This window comes from Podarcis pityusensis, assembly GCF_964106645.2.
Source record: "Podarcis pityusensis genome assembly, chromosome: 3".
Lineage (NCBI taxonomy): Eukaryota > Metazoa > Chordata > Lepidosauria > Squamata > Lacertidae > Podarcis > Podarcis pityusensis.
In genome coordinates this window covers 1,542,656-1,564,887 of record NC_138026.1, presented here as the reverse complement: position 1 = coordinate 1,564,887, position 22,232 = coordinate 1,542,656, and the positions used below count along the sequence as shown (strand labels likewise).

The window sequence follows — 22,232 nt, the reverse complement described above, 5'->3', positions numbered from 1 at the left end:
TCATTACATGGTTGACTATGACTAAACCAAGGTGCTCCTCACTTCATATCGAGATTCGAACCTGGGTTTAAAATGCTAGATTACCGCAACCTGGTTGCTGTTAACCATAGTTAATGTTGATGGCACACATAATAGCAAACTACAGTAAAGGAGAAAATCTGCATGAACGTGGAAAGAACACACAGACTCGTGACTCTTTTCTGACCCTTTAAGGGATGAGAAACATCACATCTGCATATTATTTCAGTGCATTGTATCACATAAAATGACCCATGGTGGTTTTTCACCGAATTCTAACCCTGTTAACGGCCTGTTAACGGCCGCTGACAGTTTCCTAACTAGAATCCATATCCATTGCACTTAACCTCCATTTCAAAGGAGCCCAAAACTCATGCTCAGTTTCCATCATACAAAACTGTGTTTACCCTCTATAATAAATGCTAAGATATGAGGATGACATGGACTTGTACATCACAGTCTGTTTATAAAAATACTTTGGGGCAGTCCAGGTCTATAGCAGGGGAAGGCTGGGAGTGCCACGGGCAGCGGTAGGTACCAACTCAGTATTTGTAAGATTTCTCATGGATACCTGTTGAGGTTTGTGTGGATTTTGACCAGAAGTGTAGTGGATTCATTTGGAAGGAAATTTACTACATTGATAAATATTAAAAATCTGTCCATGGAGAGCACCTCTATTTGGTCACAGTGGACTCTCATGTATGACCACAGATTGGAAATAAAAGGCGCTAATGTTTCTTGTAGTGTCTCTATAGAATGATTTGCTATTCTTGTGGGCAACAAGAATAGAAATGGGTTTCTTTCTTTCTTTCTTTTAAAAAAGTTATATCATCACTTTTCAGAGGAAAAAAAAAAAGAAATTGGATATTTACAGCCTTCTTTCCCCCATGTCTTGTTATAATTTTTTAGGTGCTTCCGAGCTGGGCCCATTTTCAGATCCCAGGCAGTTTGCCAGCCTTTCATCCCTCACTGAGAGCCGCTTCTCCAACCCGCGAATGCACTATCCAGGCACCTTCACTTATGCGCCGCCAGTCACCTCAGGCATGTCATTGGGTATGTCATCCACAACTCATTACCACACCTACTTGCCACCACCTTACCCAGGCTCCTCCCAAAATCAAAGTGGACCATTCCAGACCAGCAGCACTCCCTATCTCTACTACGGCACATCGTCAGGATCATACCAGTTCCCCATGGTGCCAGGAGGAGATCGCTCCCCCTCCAGAATGCTGCCTCCCTGTACCACCACCTCCAACGGCAGCAGCGCACTCTTAAACCCTAACTTGCCTAACCAGAATGAGGGTGTGGAGGCTGATGGAAGCCACAGCAGTTCCCCAACAGTCTTGAATTCTAGTGGCAGAATGGATGAATCCGTTTGGAGGCCATACTGAAAGTTTATTGCACGGCCTAAAGTCAGTGAGCCAAAAAGAAAGAAAGAAAGAAAGTCAGCTAATTATAAAGTGCCTGTTTTTTTTCTTTTCCTTTGAATAGATTCTCTTGATATGTACAACTGTGTAGCTGGGATGTTATAACAGCTTAGTACATGCCTACAACGTTAGAATGACCTTCCAGCGTCATAGTTCCAATCAATATAGATCAAAGCACATTTTACTGTCCTCTTGGAAACATGTGTCTGAGTTTTATATATCAAAAAATATTGACTCCAGTGCAGAAAGATGCCCATGTCTAGACTCTTGTAAAACATTTAAAAAAATAATAATTAGTGAGTTATTTTGCCAAGAGGGAAGAAATGGACTCCTGCCAATTTTCAAGACAAAGCCCGTGCTTTTTTCTTTTTTGGAACAAACAAAAACAATTCAGGTACAGTTGCAACCATACAATATGCAGGGCCCCTGTGCATGCACAGTGCTTATCACTACTTGTGTCTGTGCTCCTATTTATACCAAAATATCTTCTGATTACAGTAGCTCTTCAACCATATTATCAAAGCCTTGCAGCAGATGAAAGAACTCTTAAGATGCACGGCTTATTTTGTACTGAAAGAGCAGCCGACAAGGTACCAAGGCAGCCTTGTTCACTTTGTGCTATTCATTTATGTGATTTTTTTTTGGCCTTAGATCAGTTAACCAAAGTATATATATATTGGGGGAGACCCCCTAAAATAAAATGAAATCTAATTTCTTATGCAAGAAGCAAAAGATAATGGCAATATATCTTACTCAAACCAAAACAGTTTAGGTGGTATGTGTGTCTGGCTATCTTGTTTTATTTTATTAAGTTATAAATATGTAAAAATTGAGGTTATTTGCAAAAAAATGAATTGTCATATAATTTTAAAGAAATATTTATAATTATTTAATGATATTTGATCCCTTTAAAGTTTTCTTAATGTAATGATATGATGACTTAGGTCTCTAAAAATGTTTGTTTTTTAAAAAATACTGACAGACTTTTAGCGGTACAAAATCTCAAGGCTATGCCTGAACTCTGAAAGGCAGTTCCAATATAAACCAGCTGCAATGTGATTTTTTTTATATATAAAAAAATGCTTCCATCTCAAAGAAACTTTGATATAGGACATTGTTTTAATTTATGAAGGAAATACTGTTTTAAATGTTATTGGTTATTTGGTTGCCTTTTGCCTTTTTAATCTGTCAGAAATGAACTGGAAAGAGAAGCAGAATGAGTGAAAAGCATTTTGGATACATTTTTCTAATTGAAGTTTCTCAAAATTGAATGGGTGGGGACCAAAGACCTATGCGCCGTGTGTGGTGCTCTCATGTGCAAGATCTTTGTCTCCACTCTCCCTGCTGCAGCCCCCTCCCCAAGGCTGGGGGTTGTTTTGTGAGGGCTGCTGCCAGATGTCTTACTCCTGTTCTCCGTGCTTAGATCCCAGGCAACGCATTCTGGATAAAATCCCAAATGAAATGCCAGCAAAATTAATGACCAATCTTATGGGTCTTATCTAGTATCAAATACTAGTTATGATGCATATACGGTATATCAATTGATATTTTAACCATCAGGTTACAAAAGAATAAGCACAAATGAACCACTGCAAAGCAGATCTAAATTCAGCAGGACCAGCTTGCATCAATATTTGATTGTTCAAACATGAATATGGATAATGAAAGTCCTCTTAAGGCCATGTTCCCATTTACACCTGGGACTCATCATCCATCCATCCATCCATCCATCCATCCATCCATCCACCCACCACTTCCAAACTCCTTTTTTGCCAGAATGACAAGCAGGATTAGCTACTTGACAATTGCCTGAGATCCAACACATTCTGAAGTGTTTGGAGAATTCTTATTTAAACTTCAGAGGACAGTAAGCTCATTGGGCACCTTAGACTCGATTCCAGAAACCGATTTATGCACATGCTTAATTGAAGCAGGATGTGGGACTGTGGATGAAGCAGAGCCATTTGCGGCTTGACTCCTTTAAAAGGAAGTGCCAGCTTTCCAGAATGCATTGTCTCTCTAGCCTTTTCCATGTTCTCATTTGCACTGCTTTTAGCCTCAACTGCATTCAGCAAACATAATTTTCTTTGGACTGCAGTGCTGCTGAAACTAATGATAAGTATGGGCTACGTTTTGGCCAACCCAACAATAAGAAATGGTGAAATACTTATGCAAGGTCGTAATATAATTGGACAGTATCAGACTCATCATCTGCTGACTGCTAAGGCAGCCCATTAGAGAGACTCCACATTCCCCTGGATTATTCCTGAAAATTTGGTATGAATCATTTGCTCTTTAGAAAAAAATAACACTTACCTTCTAAAGGTTATATATCAAGTACCCTTTTTGTCAGTTAGAGACACTTTCCTGATGTGTACTTTTCCTTCAAAGACGGGAGCTATTATTGATCCTATTTATTATTTGTGGTAGCTTGAAGCATACCCTTGTCAATTTATTTGTATCTGTAAGATAAGTTTGTTCATTTCAGCAGCACTTAAAAGAGCCAGTGTCTGGTTACACATTTCAAGTTTTGTGGGTTTCTGGTTGTCGTTTATTAAACCAGAAAAAGAAAAGAAAATGAACTTCCAGTGCAAAAGCTGTTGTATATTTAATAAAGGTACTATATTTGTACATTATTTTTATTGCTGAAAGGGGGCTTTTTTTAAAGATTTACTATATGCATCTTAAGTAATTTTGTAGGGATATTTTTGTGTTGTTACAGGGGCTGCAGGCAGCAACCCAAAGACATTTTAAAAGCAAGAAAGCAAGAAAGATGTTCTTGTACAATTAAAATACTGATTTATATTCCTGGATTTAATCCAGCACAGATCATTTTCCTGCTTTGTTCTGTACCTACAGTAATATTTCTGTATCATCACGTTTTAAAACTGGATCATTTGGGATTGAAACTCCAAGTCACTCAGGTGTGCAGTTACGTTTGCCCCAAAATATGCCCATTTCATGTCCTGTGATTATGACTGCACAGAAAAAAACGGTTCATTTTACAAGTCTGAATTAATTATAATTGAAGGGGTGGCAGCGGAAAATATTCACAAGCACCTTTGATAAGCACAAGGCCCTTCTCTGTGGTCTCTCACATTTTAATTTAGTATGCTTTTCTTTTTTTAGACCTAAGCTCTCAGCAGGGAACTTCGTATTCAGTCTTGGATGGTACCTGATTCCTTGATGACACAATATAAATAAGAAAATAAATAAATAAGTTCAAAATGATCTTTGCTCCTAATTCTGCATTTGTTTTGAACTGGCAATTATTCATGTATATCACACATTTTAATATCTCACCCACCCACCCACAAAAACTCCTCCTGCAAATTGTATTCTCTTGTGATTCAGGATGGGAATGTGTGACGATTCATAACATGGGATAATTTGGGCTGTGTTTAGTATCTCAAGAATGGGAGTTACTTCTTTGAGAAGAGGAAATGCTGGTCCAGTTTGTGGAGTCCATTGTATTAATCTGCTTGTGCAAAGCTTTTTCAAAGACTATACCAAAGATAAATAAAGAATTTAATTCCAAACTCCTTCCTTAGATGAGGCTGATCAAAGGATTGGGATTAGATCTCATAATCTCCATTGAGTGAAGTTGGAGTTACTTCAGTGTAAGTGTGTGTCGGATTGCAACCAAAGTTACTTGGGCACCAGCACCTTAGAGCCCTTAAAAATGGTGCAGGTGCCCCATTTATTTCTGCCCTGCCCAGAGGCAGCCGCCCTGAGCATGGATTTCCTGGTCCTCCTCTCCCGCTCTGCCTTCCCACGCTTTGTTCCAGAGGGGAATCTTTTGCACTGTAGAGTTTACCGGAATACTGCTCCATCTTTTTGTTGGGGCCTGCCATTTGAGTCCTGGTGAAGTAATTGATCAGGAATCACAGAAAGCCATGTACAAAAGCAATAATTTAAACCTATACAAGTAATGAGGAAAGATAAAAGAAAACCAAGTTTTCTAATATCCTAAAAGTCTGAGATACATTTCATTTCAGCATGTTCTACCTGACATTTTGCCTGTTTACATTTAATTACTTGCTTTATTTTTGTTGCAATTCTTTTAAACAGAACAGCCAGAGACCATATCTTTACGGTAATTTTTGTTTCATAGGTACACTAAGCAACATTCCACATTATTTTTACTTAAATATGTTTTACCAGTTTTGAATTTCTGCTGGAACAAAATGATATTTGTAGCATTTCCTGTAAATACATGCTTTAATTTCTTTCATTTTTTTCTCCAATTGCTGTTGCCCAAGATTTGCTTTTTATGCACATATTGTACAAACACATTCTTCTTTGTGCTGCAGACAGCGATTGTGGAAGGGTTTACTTTATCTTCAAAGGGATTATTTGTATTGTATGTTGCAACTGTAAATTGAATTTGTTTGGCATTCTCTCATGATTGTAATATTAATTTTGAGGTTTGAATCTCATTTTCAATAAAATGGCTTTTTTGTTAATGTTGTTCCCTGCTTCTTTGTCTTCTGCCACATCTCCATAATTATCTAGTTTATATTTGTAAATAGACTTGGAGCTGACTGGAGCCAGTGTGCTCTGAAATGTCATACCACGCTTTGGCTGAGAGTGCCTTCTGCTTTTGAAGGATAGAAGCTACTATTTTAAAATAAGATTGCCAAAATTTTAACCACAGTTGCATGAAACCCCTACTAATCCTGACGCATGGTGCACATCTCATGAAGCTTCAAGGGCCCAAACTGCTGTCCAGATATTGGGTGCTTGCTTATACAAAAGGAAGGAATTAGAATTAGACTGGAGAGGCAATCCTTCTTAATCATTCTGTGCTTAAAAGGAATAAGGGGGAAGTAACAATCCTACAACTGAGGGTAGCAACCTTTCCCCCCCTTAAAGCAACATTCAGTTCCTTAGGTTACAATCTTATGAACACTTAAATTAGGAATATACCAGTAGTTCAGCTGATGGACTTTTTTCTCTGTAAATGTGTATGGAACCAGGTTATAATACAAAGAGAAAGCTAATTTCGTCCTTGTGAAAGTACAAGGCAAAGCAAAAAACGATATTTTAAGGACATTTCCTTTAAAAGGTGGAAATGGTTTCAAAATCATGAGATTTTAATAAAAGCATAAACAAAGTTGTTGTTGTTTTGACTACTTTTACCCTGACTCTATGAGGATAACAGGTCTTTAAGGTGAAAAGTGGCCTCCACTTTTGTAGTGCAAGCTTACATATGTCTACCCAGATGCATAGGAGCCAACAAGGTCCCTTTGGCCCCCCAATAAAATTGATGGGCAGTCAAATGGTATGCTATGTCATGTGATCGATTCTGTGGGGCAGAGCTTACCTGCCCCCCCATTCAGGTTGGCAACCCTGCACAACTGTAAGCGCCATAAAGTTCAGTGGGACTTGCAGCCTTTGCCTGTTGGTGTCATCATTCTTAATCTAGCCTTGGTTGTGGTGGTTGTTTTTTGAGAGAGGCTGGACGCTGATGCAGGCGTGAGCTTTGTTTACTTTTTCATTTCCGCAGTGGTCAGGAATAAAAACAGAAAACAAACTTCTACTGTCCTTGGTTTGCTTGGTTTCATCATACTGTAGCAAACGAATGTTAACTACACATTTTCGTGGAGTTTATTCCATGATCCTTGTCTGAGATCTGAGTAAAGGGCATAATAACGCAAGTAAAACGAAATTCTGGCCAGTTAAGGCGAGAGCGGTGTGCCTCTTTGGTCTGCTGAGGGGAAGCCAGTGGGAGACCTGAATGCAGGCCAGTCTTGGGAATCCTGGCGGCCGCAAAGGGTCTGTGTCCTTTTACTGCCAATGATGGTGTTCTCCCAACAGAGCAGGATGTTCTCTCTTTATAATAATAGCCAGACCAGATGCTAAACACTTCACTGCTAAACCCTGGATAAGTGAGAAAGGGGAACAGCTGACTTCAGTTAAGATGAACACCAAGAGAATAAGCCAGAAAGTATGAGAAATCTCCAGAGGCCTCTGCTTTATAAACCCCTGTTTGGCAGCAAGATCAGAGCATCAAGACGCAAAACCTAGCGCACGGCATTGCTGCTCCTATCCCGGCTTGAACTAGTTGCTGAGCGGAGACCTCGGCTTTCTGAGTGTCCCTGCCCCCCCCCCCACAGTCCACACAATTCTTAGCCTCATGATTTTCCTTTATGTTTTCTGCCCTTGACACCTAGGTTTTGTGAATCTGTATGATTTTTTTTAAAGCATCACTTCACAAGTCACATGCTGACTATACAAACATTAAAGCCCACAAGAGCCAAAGAACTCTGAGCAAAACATTAGCAGCCCTGGCACATTTCACAAATGCTTGCACAAGAGCTTCCAGAAGAATTCACAAAGCCTTACACAACAGGTACATTACTGAGCAGCATTCATTTTTCCACTTGTGTGAGAGGCGATGGAAGTGCTTGCACAAGTGGAAAAACATTAGGTTTCCTTTCACTCGTCTTCACACAAAGTTAGTGTTTGGCGTAAAACAACATTTCATGAGCAGAAGACACCTGCATGCGGAAAAGCCCTTTGGATCTGACCCAGCTCTTCTTAAAATAGCTACTTTTACCTTTTCTCTCCGCTTCTTTGGTTTGCCTTCTGTTTTGAGTGAAATCAAACTTCTAAAATTGGGGGGGGGGGGTATTATGGAGGGTAGAATTTCAGCAGAGGAGTGCTGTTTTTTCTTGGCTCTACTGCAGACTGGTGTAAATGCACTATTTGCATCAGCGTTCAAGTTACTGGCTGACAGTAACAATGTGAGATCAGGTTAGCTTAAAAATAAACATTTTAATATATCATCCTTGAAAATAAGTGGCTATAAAATTTTTGAATGCAGAGGTTTCTGTTTCTTTAGAACACTATTTCCAATAATTTATTAATGACCTGTAAGATATTGTTTTTAAAGCCTTCCAAGTCTTGAATGACTGCTGCTCTCCATTTTTTCTAAAAATATTTTGTTGACATGGCCAACATTTTTCTAAAAACATTTTGTTGAGATGGCCAGATCACCCCCAATTCCTCTCCATCTGGTTTGTTGTATTTCCCTTGACAAGGCCACCTTACCTCCCGCTTCCTCACAACTGGAAGAGGCAGTAGATTCCTCCCCTGGGGAACCAATAGAGAAGCAGAAACCAATCAGGTGTTAGAAGATACCATTGGCAGATAACAACAACAGTCTTTCCTGGCAATATGCAACTGACGGTCCGTGTTTCCAGCTCTTAGGTGTGAGAGAACATACCTAGTGATTAATCTTCACAGAAATTCTGTAGCTGAGATTTATGGGTCCTTCAGTAGACAAATGGATGTGGAGATGATTCCTCAAATAAGAAGGGGGAGAGGAACGAAGGGGAACACCATTAGGGAAGTGGGCTCCCAATATTGGAGGTAGTGGGCTTCTTCATTCCCCCCCTTCCTTCATTATACAGTTTAGAAGCCACAGGCTCTGCTAGTGGCACTTTCATGGAGACACTGGTGTCATTCTGCTATTGTGGACATAATAGCAGAATGCTAATGCTATTCCCAGAGTACCTCTGGCAAGGCAGGGTAGCGGCAGGAGCAGCAGGAAAAGTTGTGTTTCAGTTGCTATGCCACAGAAGCTACTGGCAGAACTGAAGTTCAGTCCCTGGAGGTGCTGCTGGCGAGGTGCTCATCTGCTCAGATTAGAGGTGTGTTCATTTTGCTTTAGACTACACTGCACACACTCTGCAGGAACAAGTTTGCAGTGTCTGGTCAGGATGTTGGACAGACAGGTGTTCCAGTTCCAGAGAAATACTTGTTTGTGGCATGAAACAGGGTGGGGGTGGAGGTGGGAAATGCCCAAACCCCTCCTTAAATGGCATTCCTGGTGATAGGATGTTGATTATTATGGCATGACATGCAATAGCAATTCATTTGTGGCAACTCAGTGGATAGATCTTGCTTGTGTGTCACATCTGACTGACACCTGAGCATTCCTACAAGTGACATTTGGCTTATTTTGCCTAGTTCTGAAGCACGTGGCTTTTAAAAATGAGCCAGCTTGTTTTGTTAGCACATTTCTGTGGGGCATGCACAAGAACTGCAGGCACCCTGGTCTTGCATGGTTCACGTCCATGTCCATGAGACAGGCACATGTCTTCTCAGGGGACTGTGCCCTCTGCTTGTAGCCTTATAGCCAGTGTCAAAATCCCATAGAAATTGCCCGTTTTTATTTGTATGTTTCCCTCAATAGGAGGTAGGAGTGCCAGCTAGGGAGGGCTGAGGGACCAAGCCCGCCAAAAAAAGTTTCAAGGCGGGGTCTAGGCCCCCTCAGAATTCTGCAGTCACTGTGCTTCACCTCACTTGCACATGCCATGCAGCGTGCCTGCGACACGTCAGCACATTGTGTAGTGAACCCGGCTGATGTCAACATGTGACGTGGCTTCCTGACTTCCATCGCACACATCGGGCGTCAGGGGAAGCGGCTCCCTTGATAGGAGGGAACTGCTTGGAGGTTTATTACAATCAAGTGGTATATAAAGTTTGTTAAGCAAAAGAAAAGTGCTTCTTTGGTTTGTGTTTGAGAGAGAAAGAAGTGAGAGACATGGGTCAGAAAGATGCCATGAGGGGAAAAACCCAGTCCCCATGTGGGAGATCTTCTTATGGATCTCCCAGTGCTTGGCCCTTCTTTCCCTTAGAGTAGGGGTCTTAGCTAAGGAGTATCTAAGAGACACTGAAGTGTTGGTGGGTTCTCATGAGGCAAGATGCAGTGGTAACAGCAAGAACCTTTATTGAACTAACAGAACTGGACAACGGGCAAAGCAACTGCTTATATACATTTCTGAAGGCCTGGGCCACTCCCACCCCCCATGTGATTGGCTGTCTAAACTTCCAAGCTGCAAATCATGACTCATACTTTAAGGGCCAATGGCAGAGGCCCAAATCCTGATTGGATATCAGAGCACAGGAGCTCAGAATCCTTAGTCCAGACTCAAGCTCAGGCAAACACAGACCACAGAATACACAACAGACACCATTTTAGAATCTTGGAGGTAGTTACAGATATAAACATTCTCCTGAATATAAATTACCATTAATGTTCACAAAACACAGTAGTTGTACTTATTTTTTTGCCAGGACATTTCTTAAGGTGCCTTTCAGTCAAAATTTGAACATCTACATATGTTTCCAGTTATTAGGACATTTTACAAGATTAGTTAACAGGGTATATTCAGTTTTTAAGGCAATATATTTCTCTATGAAAGAGATTTTTTTTACAGGATATCCCAGTTAAGCCTTGCACTTTGCTGATTGTGGGCTCCTGGCCAGGGATAGATCACCAACTTATCAAATAACATAAAATACCAACTTCAAACACAGTGACAGGGTGCAAGAATCTGTCTCAATAGTTCAAACTGTGAAAAAGTACCAAACAGTCCGGCATCTCTGAACTGAAAATGTTCTCATCCACAGGAACTTTAAAGGGAATTTTTTTACCTTGAGGTAGCTGCCTTTTTCCGTGAGCTAAATCAGGGTATCATTTTATTTTTTACACCTTTCATATGTCATGGAACCCAATGCAGGCAGTTGCCTAACCCAAGACGGACCCAACCCAGTCTGGCTGAGTTTTGGCAAGTGGTGTCCTCCTGGTGCCTTCAGGACAATCTGGCATTTATTTATTTTTTAGAATCATTTTAATTGATTTTTCAATAAGAAACATCCAGTTAATATATCCAGTCATAATACTTCAATTAAAACTAAAATAAAAAGACCAAATTATAATCCAAATTATATTTATTAATTTTTCGGAGCTCCCCACAGGAAAAAAAGAACAATCTGGCCTTTGTGCATGCAGAACACGTGGTCTCTGGAGGACACATTGCTCTATCCAATTTTGGGCATACACATGTGATGTTTTGACATAGCCTTATGCATAAAAAGGTAAACAAATGTGTTTGCAAATATATCCATTATGTAAAGGTAAAAGGACCCCTGACCATTAGGTCCAGTCATGACCGACTCTGGGGTTGCGGTGCTCATCTCTCTTTATTGGCCGAGGGAGCCGGCGTACAGCTTCCGGGTCATGTGGCCAGCATGCCTAAGCCACTTCTGGCGAACCAGAGCAGCGCACAGAAACGTCGTTTACCTTCCCGCCAGAGCGGTACCTATTTACCTACTTGCACTTTGACGTGCTTTCGAACTGCTAGGTGGGAGGAGCAGGGACCGAGCAATGGGAGCTCACCCCATCACGGGGATTCGAACCGCCGACCTTCTGATCGGCAAGTCCTAGGCTCTGTGGTTTAACCCACAGCACCACCCGTGTCCCTCTATCCATTATGTAAGTACATGCATATCATGCAGCCATAAGTCCTCATTGAAATATTGATTGTTGTTAATTGGTTTCACTCACAATTCCAAGTCAGCTTTCCAAGACTGTGATCTAAGAATTGCATTTGGTTGTTAAATAGCAACTGACTACACTACAGATTTTGATAACAAATCAGTCTTTCTTAGTGAAATATGTGACCTCCGGCTACTTTTCGGAGATAAGGGAAATGGGATGGAGTTCTGGGAATGAGACCCAGTGTTTTTCAAAAATAAGATGGCATACTAGAAGCAAGCTCCTTTTAGGTGAAAACAGGTCAGAAGAAGAAGAAGAAGAAATGTTTGGATTTGATATCCCACTTTATCACTACCCGAAGGAATCTCAAAGCGGCACACATTCTCCTTTCCCTTCCTCCCCCACAACAAACACTCTGTGAGGTGAGTGGGGCTGAGAGACTTCAGAGAAGTATGACTGGCCCAAGGTCACCCAGCAGCTGCATGTGGAGGAGCGGAGACGCGAACTCGGTTCCCCAGATTACGACACTAGTGCTCTTAACCACTACACCACACTGGCTCCCAGCAATGATTATTGCAAAATGACAAAGCTAGCTGAACTGTCCATAAATTTCAACCTTGTGTAAATGCAACAATGATTTGATAAAACATAATTATCATGCCGTGAAATGCATTAATTGTTTCTCTAAGCATTTTTAAAGACATGAATGCCTATAAACTCTTACCTATCTACAAACACTGGGAAAAGGCTTTAAGCTGAGAAAGCTCCTGGCAAACAGCTCCTTTTCCCCAAGGACACTTTCACTTGTATATTTCCCAGCATAGTTGCCTCTACAGTTGCTTCCATGCTGATACAGGCAAAGACTTCTGCCAAGGTGGTTCCGCTTCATGGTTTGCTTACAAACCACGTAAGTGACACCTTATGAGAGGTCCTAACTTGAGACACCCATCATTTTGCACGGTTTGTTAGCATACCAGCAGGAAGCCAAACTCAGCTTAAAGATGAATGGAGACAGTTGCAACAATGCCAGGAAAGGTACATGTAAAGGAAGGAAGGGGTGTCTAAGGAAGGAAGGGGTGTCTGTAGTGACAGCACACCTCCCCCCCCGCAAAAAACCCACTTTGTGCAAATAAAAATGTCACTGGTTGCATTTGGTCTAGTTCAGGGGTCCTCAAACTAAGGGCCGCAGGCCGGATAAAGCCCGAGGGACTCGTTTATCCAGCCCGCGGCGACCCCCGCCACCCGCTACCACTGCCCGCTCTTACCTGCGCTTTGCGGCTGCCCAATTCCAGGTTGGAGGAGCACTGGAAATAGCTTGTGCGCATGCGCAAATATTATTTGCGCATGCACAAGCGTTATTTCTGGGGCACATCTGGGTTGGAGGAGGCCTGTGCACATGTGCACAAGCTATTTCTGGTGCTCCTCTGACCCGGAAGTGCACCGGAAATAGTGTGTGCGCACATGTATGGGCACACGCTCCTCCTCGCGATCGGCGCTGGAGACACCAGCCCAAGGTTTGCTGACCCCTGGTCCAGTTTTTCACCTCCCCACCTCTGCAATGATGTCTGTGCAAAGACATAAACTGAGAGAGCATCTTCTCATCCAGTGCCATTGAAACATCCACCTGGGAGCATCTTCTTACACTAGGGAATTACTCTCTTGGGAAAGGGTGGTGGACTTTTGATTCCAACAAGATTATTAGAATTTATCATCAAAATTAGAGATGGTAACGACCCCTTTGTCGCTCCTACCCCTGCCACATATCTGTAAATGCTGGCCCTGCTTCATACGAGTGTAAACATTAAACAGTGTAATGCAGTGCAAAGGCTTCCCAGGGAGCACACAGTAAAAAGCTTCTTTTTCTTCTTTTCTTCTTTACATGAAAGTGCATTAAACAGCATTTGCCATCAATAAAATCCAATTCAATCCATGTGAGAAGCATTACAGTCACAGTCTGCTTATTGAGTGATGATACCTGAACAGCTGAGATTCAGTGGAAGGAAAGTGTACAAAGTGAGGCATCATAAATTACGCAAATTATTAAAAGCCAAGCTGTAGAGACAGGCTTATTGAATGCAGAGATTTCTTGTTCTAAAGTAGAAATAAGAGGAATAAAAACAGATCAAGTATTTCAGATTAAACTGAAAGGGGATGTGAACTAATAGAATTTATATAGGCCATTTCATGTGTTGCGAAGGCTTCACGTACAAGTTTTGTTTAGGCTCTGCTCTATTTGTAGGTGCAACAGCAGTCATGTGAAGGAGAGCAGGAATGTGCAGAAATGTGCCACCAAGCCCTGCTCCCCCAGGCACACCTGCCAGCCCTCCATGAGTTGGGTGATGGGGCATGGTCTCCACACAACTTATAACCCTGGTTCGGTAGATGCAAACATTTGCCCCCAATGCATGCAGGACTGGAAAGAAAGGCCACCGTGAGCTGCCAGAGGGGGCTGAGCTCAGCAGGGGCTTCTGCCATGCGATTATTGTCACGTATGCAGGCAGGGCTGCAGGTATCCCTGCTTCTCTGTTCAGTATTTCAATATCCCTTACATAATTATCCTCCTTATTTCAGAGGGGTGTCCTGAGAGTGAGTGGCTCCACTGGGGCTGCTTTGTAAGTTTGTGGGTTCGTGGCTCACAGATTTCATTCTTAACTGCTACTTTGTGGATTAATTACTGGTAAGTTTGGGACTCACTGAATAATTATATAATAGAGAAAATGCCATTCGTCTAGTCTCATTTTGCTTAAGACCCATTCACCAGCTCTAGCGTTTTGCAATCTGAAAAGTATCACCATTGCTGAAAGCACTTCTTGAGAATGTCAAGGAAGTGTTCATCACCCGCAAGACATTATGCCCACAATCCAACACAGTAATAAGCATGTTTCACCGCACTGCTTAACTGTGTTGGATAGAGACAAACATCTGTGTTAGATTGTAGTTTCAGTCATCAACCAAGTGAACCAACCAAATGAGACATTAAATCAATGTATGAAAAAAGCACACCAGTGAATGAAACTGAAATTCTGCCAGGCTGCATCTTTGCATTTGCTTAAATAGGAACTGGATGTATATATATCCCAGTAGTAATGTATGGAAGTGAGAGCTGGACCATAAAGAAGGCTGATTGCGGAAGAATTGATGCTTTTGAATTATGGTGCTGGAGGAGACTCGTGAGAGTCCCATGGACTGTAAGAAGATCAAACCTATCCATTCTGAAGGAAATCAGCCCTGAGTGCTCACTGGAAGGACAGATCCTGAAGCTGAGGCTCCAAGACTTTGGCCACCTCATGAGAAGAGGAGACTCCCTGGGAAAGACCCTGATGTTGGGAAAGATGGAGGGCACAAAGAGAAGGGGACGACAGAGGACGAGATGGTTGGACAGTGTTCTCGAAGCTACGAACATGAGTTTGACCAAGCTGCGGGAGGCAGTGGAAGACAGGAGTGCCTGGCGTGCTCTGGTCCATGGGGTCACGAAGAGGCGGACACAACTAAACCACACACAATGCTATTGTGAACAGAGTTTTGCTTATGGAAAAAGTTTTCCACCAGTGGAAAGAGGGGTTGGCATTTCCAATGGTTTCCTTTCCCCCTGTGGCCTCTTGCACCTCTCTGCCCCCGCCCTGGATTTGCCCTGAGGGTTGGGGGACCATCTAGAGAAGCTTGTGAAGCGGTGCAGAGAACTGGGGGGGGGGAATCAGTGAACATTGCCTCCCCCCTTTCAAGAATGCTTGCTAAGTTAGCTATAATTTGGTAAATTACCAGTATTTTATTCAGAGCCTACTGTAGAACACACAAGATGCACTTTTGAAAAGGGTAAGAAGACACGGAAAATTTTGCAAGGAGCAAAGGAATAAGGAAATGGGTGCTTTAGTTGAGATTCCTGCATTGCAGGGGGTTAACTACATGATTCTCTGGGTCCCCGTCCCCAATTCTACAATTCTATCATTCTATGAAACAGTGCGGAATATGGGCAGATGTAAACGGATGGCACTGTAAAAGGAATGTGTTCACATAGAACAGGCAAAAGGGAGGAAATAGTCTTCCAGGAGTATTTTGTGTTGGATTTTGTGTTGACTGAAATCACAAAATGGAGTCTGAAAGTGGATCTCTAATTGACAGTGCCACCAGCTTAATAAAAGAGATCCGACAATAACTATAGTTACTACTCCCTTTCACTTGCTTATGCAATAAAGATAGTGAATCCAGCAAATGACCTCTTTACTTTCATACCATGTAAAGAATTCTTAAATTATGTAGCTTCCTCTCAGACATGCCATCTGCTCTGCAAAAGAACTCCTTCGGCATTTATTCTATTTAAAAAACAACAACAACAAACCTGAACATCACTTATGCTGCTCTCATGCAACACACTGATTCTCCATTTGCTAGGAACTGACTTTACCCCTACAACTGAACAGAATTTACTTGATATTTCACTCCTCTTTTACTAACCATAGTGTACAGAGAATTTATGAATATAGCCACTTAAGATTCCTGCGTTTTTTCACCAACCTCACAGATGCCCCGAACACCTTATTGGCTAAACAAGCCTTTGTATCATTACAAAATAATACTACTTGGCATAAAAACCTACTAGATATCCTATCCAGATACAATCTACCTGAGTTTAATACCCTCAAATTGTGGAGCCCTGATAAAGTTCGGGAATGGATCTTTGAAAAAGATGCCTTTTTGGACTCCACAAAGATAAAAAACTCTGGGTTTTCCTACTGGTTTCCCCGAGTAAAAGCAGTCAAAATCTGTGCCAACTACTTGGTGGAGATCACTGATCCCACCCTTCGGAGAGCTTTCACTATGGCACGGTTTCAAACACTGCCAACTGCATATCTGACCGGTAGATTCACAAAAACCCCAGTAGAACATCGTTTATGCCCTTGCCTTATGAAAATTAAAGAGGATCTTACACATTACCTCCTCTATTGCCCCATCTACTCGGGCTTTAGAGACGCATTGCTGCAAATTATACCCAACTCTATAACCAATCCTGAAGATAGAGTAAAATTTTTGTTAGTTGATGCAAACCCACGTATTACCCATGTGGTAGCGGTTTTTGTGATGAAGGCCATGAAAGCCAGGGAAAGATTTATGGATGACAATGTAAAGACTCCTTCATCGTCTGTTTAACTCGTTGCTTGTTTTCCCTCTCTTTCTATTTTGTGGGATGAAGGTTTTGTTGGCGTAGTATGTAATGAATTTTAATATTTTTTAACTATTGTTGTGTTGATGTTTGTGTACAGGCATGGTCCTCACAATAAACGGATTTGACTTTTATGAATATACAGAATTATTTACAAAAGGAATGCACTGATTTCAATGGAGTGTTGTCATGTAAATTGCAGAGAATAAGTGGTAGTCTGTGTTAATTAAAATGTAATTTTCAGTTCAAATACCTCTTTAAATACGAGCACAGACCTATTCATGTGTACTCAGAAAAAGAGCCACTTTATTCAATATGATTTACTCTCAGGTAAGTATGCATAGAACAGGACCGAGAGCTTTGCCATAGTATGTTCTCCAAGCAATCCCAAGCAACAAAGCAAGCATATTTTCCTGGAGAAGAAGGATTTTAGTATGTTGTGTGGCCAAAGTGAGCCAGGAGGAGGCATGCAAAGAGGACCAGCATCTGAGGGACTCAGGAGAGGGCCTTCTCTGTGGAAGTGCCTGCCTGGGGAAGCCAGCCTTGCTTTTCTCTGATGCTTGTCTGCCATCTCATGAGGATCTTCTTATTTTTCATGGGTGTCTACCTGTTGAATTGTCCTTGCACCTTGTTGAAAGTGAACTTTGTGAATCAACATGTTCTTACTGCAAAATTTCAAAGCCAGGTGGAAATTGCACCTATCTGGTCTCTACCATCCTCACTAACAGAATGTACTGGAGTTTGAAGCATCTCTTATAATAATGAGAAAGCAGTGTCTTGTGAAGGATATTTGAAACCAGTTTGGGGTCACATTTTAGATTTTGCACAAGGCTGCTAATTTTTGTTTTAAAAAGAAACTAGCTTACTGGTCAAGATAATAGGTAGAGTCAGATCCTGACAGGCCCGCAGTGGAGCCAATACAGGTTATGGCAGGTGAGGGTCGGAGCCAGACAGATTATGGGCAGAGCTTGGCAGAACCTGGAGTTTTCCAGTTTCTTTAGTCAGCATTAGCTATCTAAAAGATCACAATATTACAGGTTAGACGAATAAAATGTTGCCTAGGTGGCAACCTTAATTGCCATGTACTTGGGGAAACCATATTGAGACTAAAACACTTTTTTACTTGCAAAGAGCTCTCAACCTCTTTGAGTCCATGACTCCCTTGACCAACGACATTGTTTCTGTGGCTCCATTGTGGGATACAGAAGAACACCCACTTACATGGAAGTTCCATTTGGGGCTACGTGTGCATCACCAGAACACCCCCCCCGGTTGCTGAGAAGCTCCATCTTGCTACATTCTAAACCCCGACTGGCTTCACTGGAAATCAATGACATCGTCAGTCATAGCCATCAATTTCAATGGGCCCCAGACTGAGTAAGATTAACACTGGCTACAACCCAATATAAATGGGTTATCTTACTCAGGGAAGACCCATTGGAGGCTAGTGACCCCCAATTTCAGTAGGTCTCCTATTGGATATTATTATTATTATTATTATTATTATTATTATTATTACTATTACAGTTCATTGCCCATCTATTAACCACCTATTTCAAGCAAGACTCAACACTACCTACAACCCAATAATGATGAGGATGAAGATGAGCTTTGCCCAGCAAAGTCCTACTCAAGAGTAGAACCCACACAAGCTCCATGAACCGTCTGCTTCCCTCCTCTCCTCTCGTCTCCTCTCCTCCTCACAGGCTCCCCTCTTGTCCCCCCCACCAGCAGCTGTGATGAGCTAGAGAGGCAGAAGTCTTTCAAAACTGACCAGCATCACATAGCACAGTCATACATGAAAAAGTAAAGAATCACATCTCATTTGTCTGTTTGAGTAGAGAGTTTCCAGCTTTGTGCTGGAACCCATGGGCTTTTTTTAATCAGAGGAGGGAAGGGAGGGAGGGAGGGAGAGAGTGAGGGAGGGAAGGAAGGAAGGAAGGAAGGAAGGAAGGAAGGAAGGAAGGAGGGAGGGAGGGAAGGAACAGTGCTGTTTGTGGCGCCTCTGACCATTCAAGTCACCCTAGGGTGCCATAGCACACTGATTGAAAACATAGGACTTAAACTATTGTTAACCTAACGTTTGCATCATTCTAGTAGAGAACCATTGGTAGAGTTTTCTCTTATGCTGAATGCAGACTATGTAGAGGAGAAGTGGACTTTCATGCAGAAGATGGAATTTTGCTAGGTGCAGCTTATGTGGAGGTGAGAAAAGCTCCACCCTCCTCTAGTGAAGCAGACAACTATTAAAAGCCCCAGAGTCCTTAATCACATCTGGTCACTCATGCTTCCATGGCCTCTGGCTTTCCAGCAGCCCTACAAAGTCTAGTGTCCAGTTTCTGGGTGAGTGGTAAAGGAAGACAAATGGAATTTAATTCACTAAATTTGTCTCCCATTTGTTGTTGGCATCCATCTGTCTCAACAGACAATGGAGTGCGCCTCTGGGCTTGAAGTCAAACCACTGCATTATCAGAGCCAAAGTGACCTTCCCAGGGTGCAAGCCTGGGCTGCCCAAACAACAAGACCCCCTTCTCGGCCTCGCTGATGTGGTCCAAAGGAAAGCAGAGCAAAACATTTGGCACCAGCTTGGCTGAGGGTTGCCAGAAGGAGGCATACAAGACATCATTCAACTGTCTTAGGGACTCCACTATTTGTGTAGGGTTTACTCAATAGCTTTTCTTCTCCAGAAGATATCCCACAAGGCAGTGGAGGTTTAGGATCAGTGTTTCCATTCCTTAGATGGTTGACCTTCCTAGGTGGATGAGCCGCATCTGCGCCTCACTTCCCTCTACAGCACAGGCAGAAACTGCCTTCATTGGACCCTCTATTGGTCTTGTCCACTCAATCTGCCAGAGCCTGTCTTCGCATGCTGGAGAAGCCCCCAACCCACCAAGGGTTGGAGACCCATTGGCTGCCCTCACCTGGCTTAGACAGCCAAAGCCATTTTCCAGGGTGTGGCCGCTGTGGCATGCTGACAGCTTCTAGAATCCACAAGTGAGAGTTGAATGCAGGGTGGGGACCAAAGGTGGACAAACTACCCCAGAAGGAACATGATGTACCCCCTCCCCTAACACCCCATACACCCCTGTCTTCCACTATTAGAAAAGAATCCTCACAAACTGGCAAGCATAGCACACAACCAACAACAGCCGTATACAATGCCAAAATACAATTTAAAGTTTATTTTAAAAATAGTATTTAAAATATCTAGCACATAAGCAACCACCAGACAAGCAAAATTATGAAACATAATGAAGCTGGAAAAAATAACCACATAGTTTCCATTAAAATCAACCCATAAGGCTGCAGAGAAGAGATGAGTCTTCAAAGACCACTTAAAATAAGGTTACCAGATATTTTTCAATGAATCTGGGGACACTTTTCAACTTCAATGGATTTTGTATACGGACTGATTTGTAAATCTGTGGACTGTCCCCGGGAACGTCTGGTAACCTTAACTTAAAACCTTGTAGGGACAAGGCTTGTCTAATCATGTGTAGTGTAGTGTAGTGTAGTGTAGTGTAGTGTAGTGTATTCCACAAATGCAAAGCAGAAGTTTCCTAAAAGGAACTCTGAAGTATATTTAACTGTACAGTGGTACCTTGGTTCTCAAACGCCTTGGTACTCAAATAACTTGGAACCCAAACACTGCAAACCCGGAAGTAAGTGCTCTGGTTTGAGAACTTTTTTCAGAAGCCGAACATGCTCCGTTTTGAGTGCTACACTTCCTTTTTGAGTGTTATGCTGAGGTCTGTCTGTTTTTGCTATTTATTTTGCGTTTTTGTTTTTGTGGCTTTTTTCTTTTGTACTTTTGACTGTGTGGAACCCAGTTCAGCTACTGATTGCTTGATTGTGTGACTGCAGTATATTGTTTATTGCTTTCATTTTATGGATCAATAGTCTCATTAGATAGTAAAATCCATGTTAAATTGCTGTTTTAGAGGTTGTTTTTAAAAGTGAGGAATGGATTAATCCATTTTGCATTACTTTCTATGGGAAAGCGCACCTTGGTTTTGGAACGCTTTGGTTTTGGAACGGACTTCTGGAACGGATTAAGTTTGAGAACCAAGGTACCACTGTATTTCAAACTTAGCTCACTTTTGGATTTTAATTTTGCTTCAGTGAAGAGCTGGCTGCAGCTTGAAATGCTGAGGAACATTTCTTACCTGCCTTTGTACTCACGTTGATGTTCTGTCCCAGTTAATCAGCATCCTGAACTTGTTTCACAGTTGCAACAACGGTGTATCATTCCGGAAGTATTTGGGACTGGGCATGGGAAATTGGTGTTATTCTGAGCTACATCTTGGAAGGATTTATTGTACCTCACTGTCTATACATCCAGCGTCAATCAGGATGGTTTCAGGCTGTGCCTTTCCTTGCCTTTGTGCAGAACTCCTTTCACAATAGAAAGTGTACAGTAGTGGTTGTTTTTATTTGCTCCCCCCCCCCAAAGCACCCTGTGTTGAAGTTTCTCCCTCTCGTCCATCAACTTTGCCATCTGCCACTTTGGCACACACCCCCCCATAGCACTTACACAGTTAGGCTGACTTTGTAGAAGTTGCTTCTGGGTTTATCCGATGATTAATCTGTGAACGTCTTGTGTGGGTGGCAGCGTCCCACAGGACAACATCTTCGTTTTCTCTGAAGTGTACATTCTTCACGCCATTGTCGTTCTTTGAAACCATGTTGCTGCATGAATTCTGGAAGGAATTGGAGAAGTTATTATGCATGAATGGCGGGATGTATTGTACTGTGTCTAATATAGACAAGGCATGCAGGTATTTGCTTATGTGTTCCAGGAAGCTTCCAGAATTTATACTTATGGTGTAAAAGGAGTTGTGCTAAAGTTACTACTTTCAAATCAGTTCATAGAAATTTATTTCTAAAGAAAAGCCCTGCATTTTTCTAAATGCATGCATATTCTGTCAAGTTTTCTGTTTTTGATCCACACTAGCCTTTGTTCCAGTGCTTCAGTGCCTGCCCTGGGCGCTGCCTGTGGTACCCCTCTTGTGTCTTATCTGGATTGCCTTTAAATGCCAAGGAGCAAAAAAAGAGCCCCCCAGATTTCTCTCTTGGCCATTTCCCATCACCTCAGTGCTATCCTTTCACTCAAGCAGGTCCATAACGGGTGCAGTTCTCTGTACACACTTCTCAGTGCACACAATTCACTCTCCCACTCAAGCAGGATGGGTACAGACTAACAAGAGGAATTCAGAAACATTTGACTCCCACTGAAATTTGCTCTCCTGTTTGAGGAGAGGAGAAATTATTTCAGAAGAGTGGAGAATCCAAGACTTGACAGTACAAAAGGGTGCCCTTGTTTTTAGGTGAGATTTTA

The 22,232-nt window shown here is 42.1% G+C and overlaps 1 protein-coding gene across 10 annotated transcripts in view; it reads left to right on the top strand.

Moving 5' to 3' along the window:
- RUNX2 (RUNX family transcription factor 2) overlaps window positions 1-22,232 on the top strand; it is a gene marked incomplete at its 5' end in the record, with an annotated part of 232,070 nt that overhangs the window by 176,101 nt on the left and 33,737 nt on the right. For 4 of the 10 annotated variants that reach the window (XM_080997414.1, XM_080997411.1, XM_080997407.1 and 1 more), the window contains one exon: window positions 928-1,071. The exons of 4 other annotated variants lie outside the window; for them this stretch is intronic. In XM_080997414.1, the coding sequence (XP_080853540.1) occupies window positions 928-1,071 (144 nt within the window). Of the gene's footprint in view, window positions 1-927; window positions 5,912-22,232 lie in introns of those variants that run through there. 2 more of the 10 variants (XM_080997408.1, XM_080997415.1) reach the window with 2 other exon arrangements.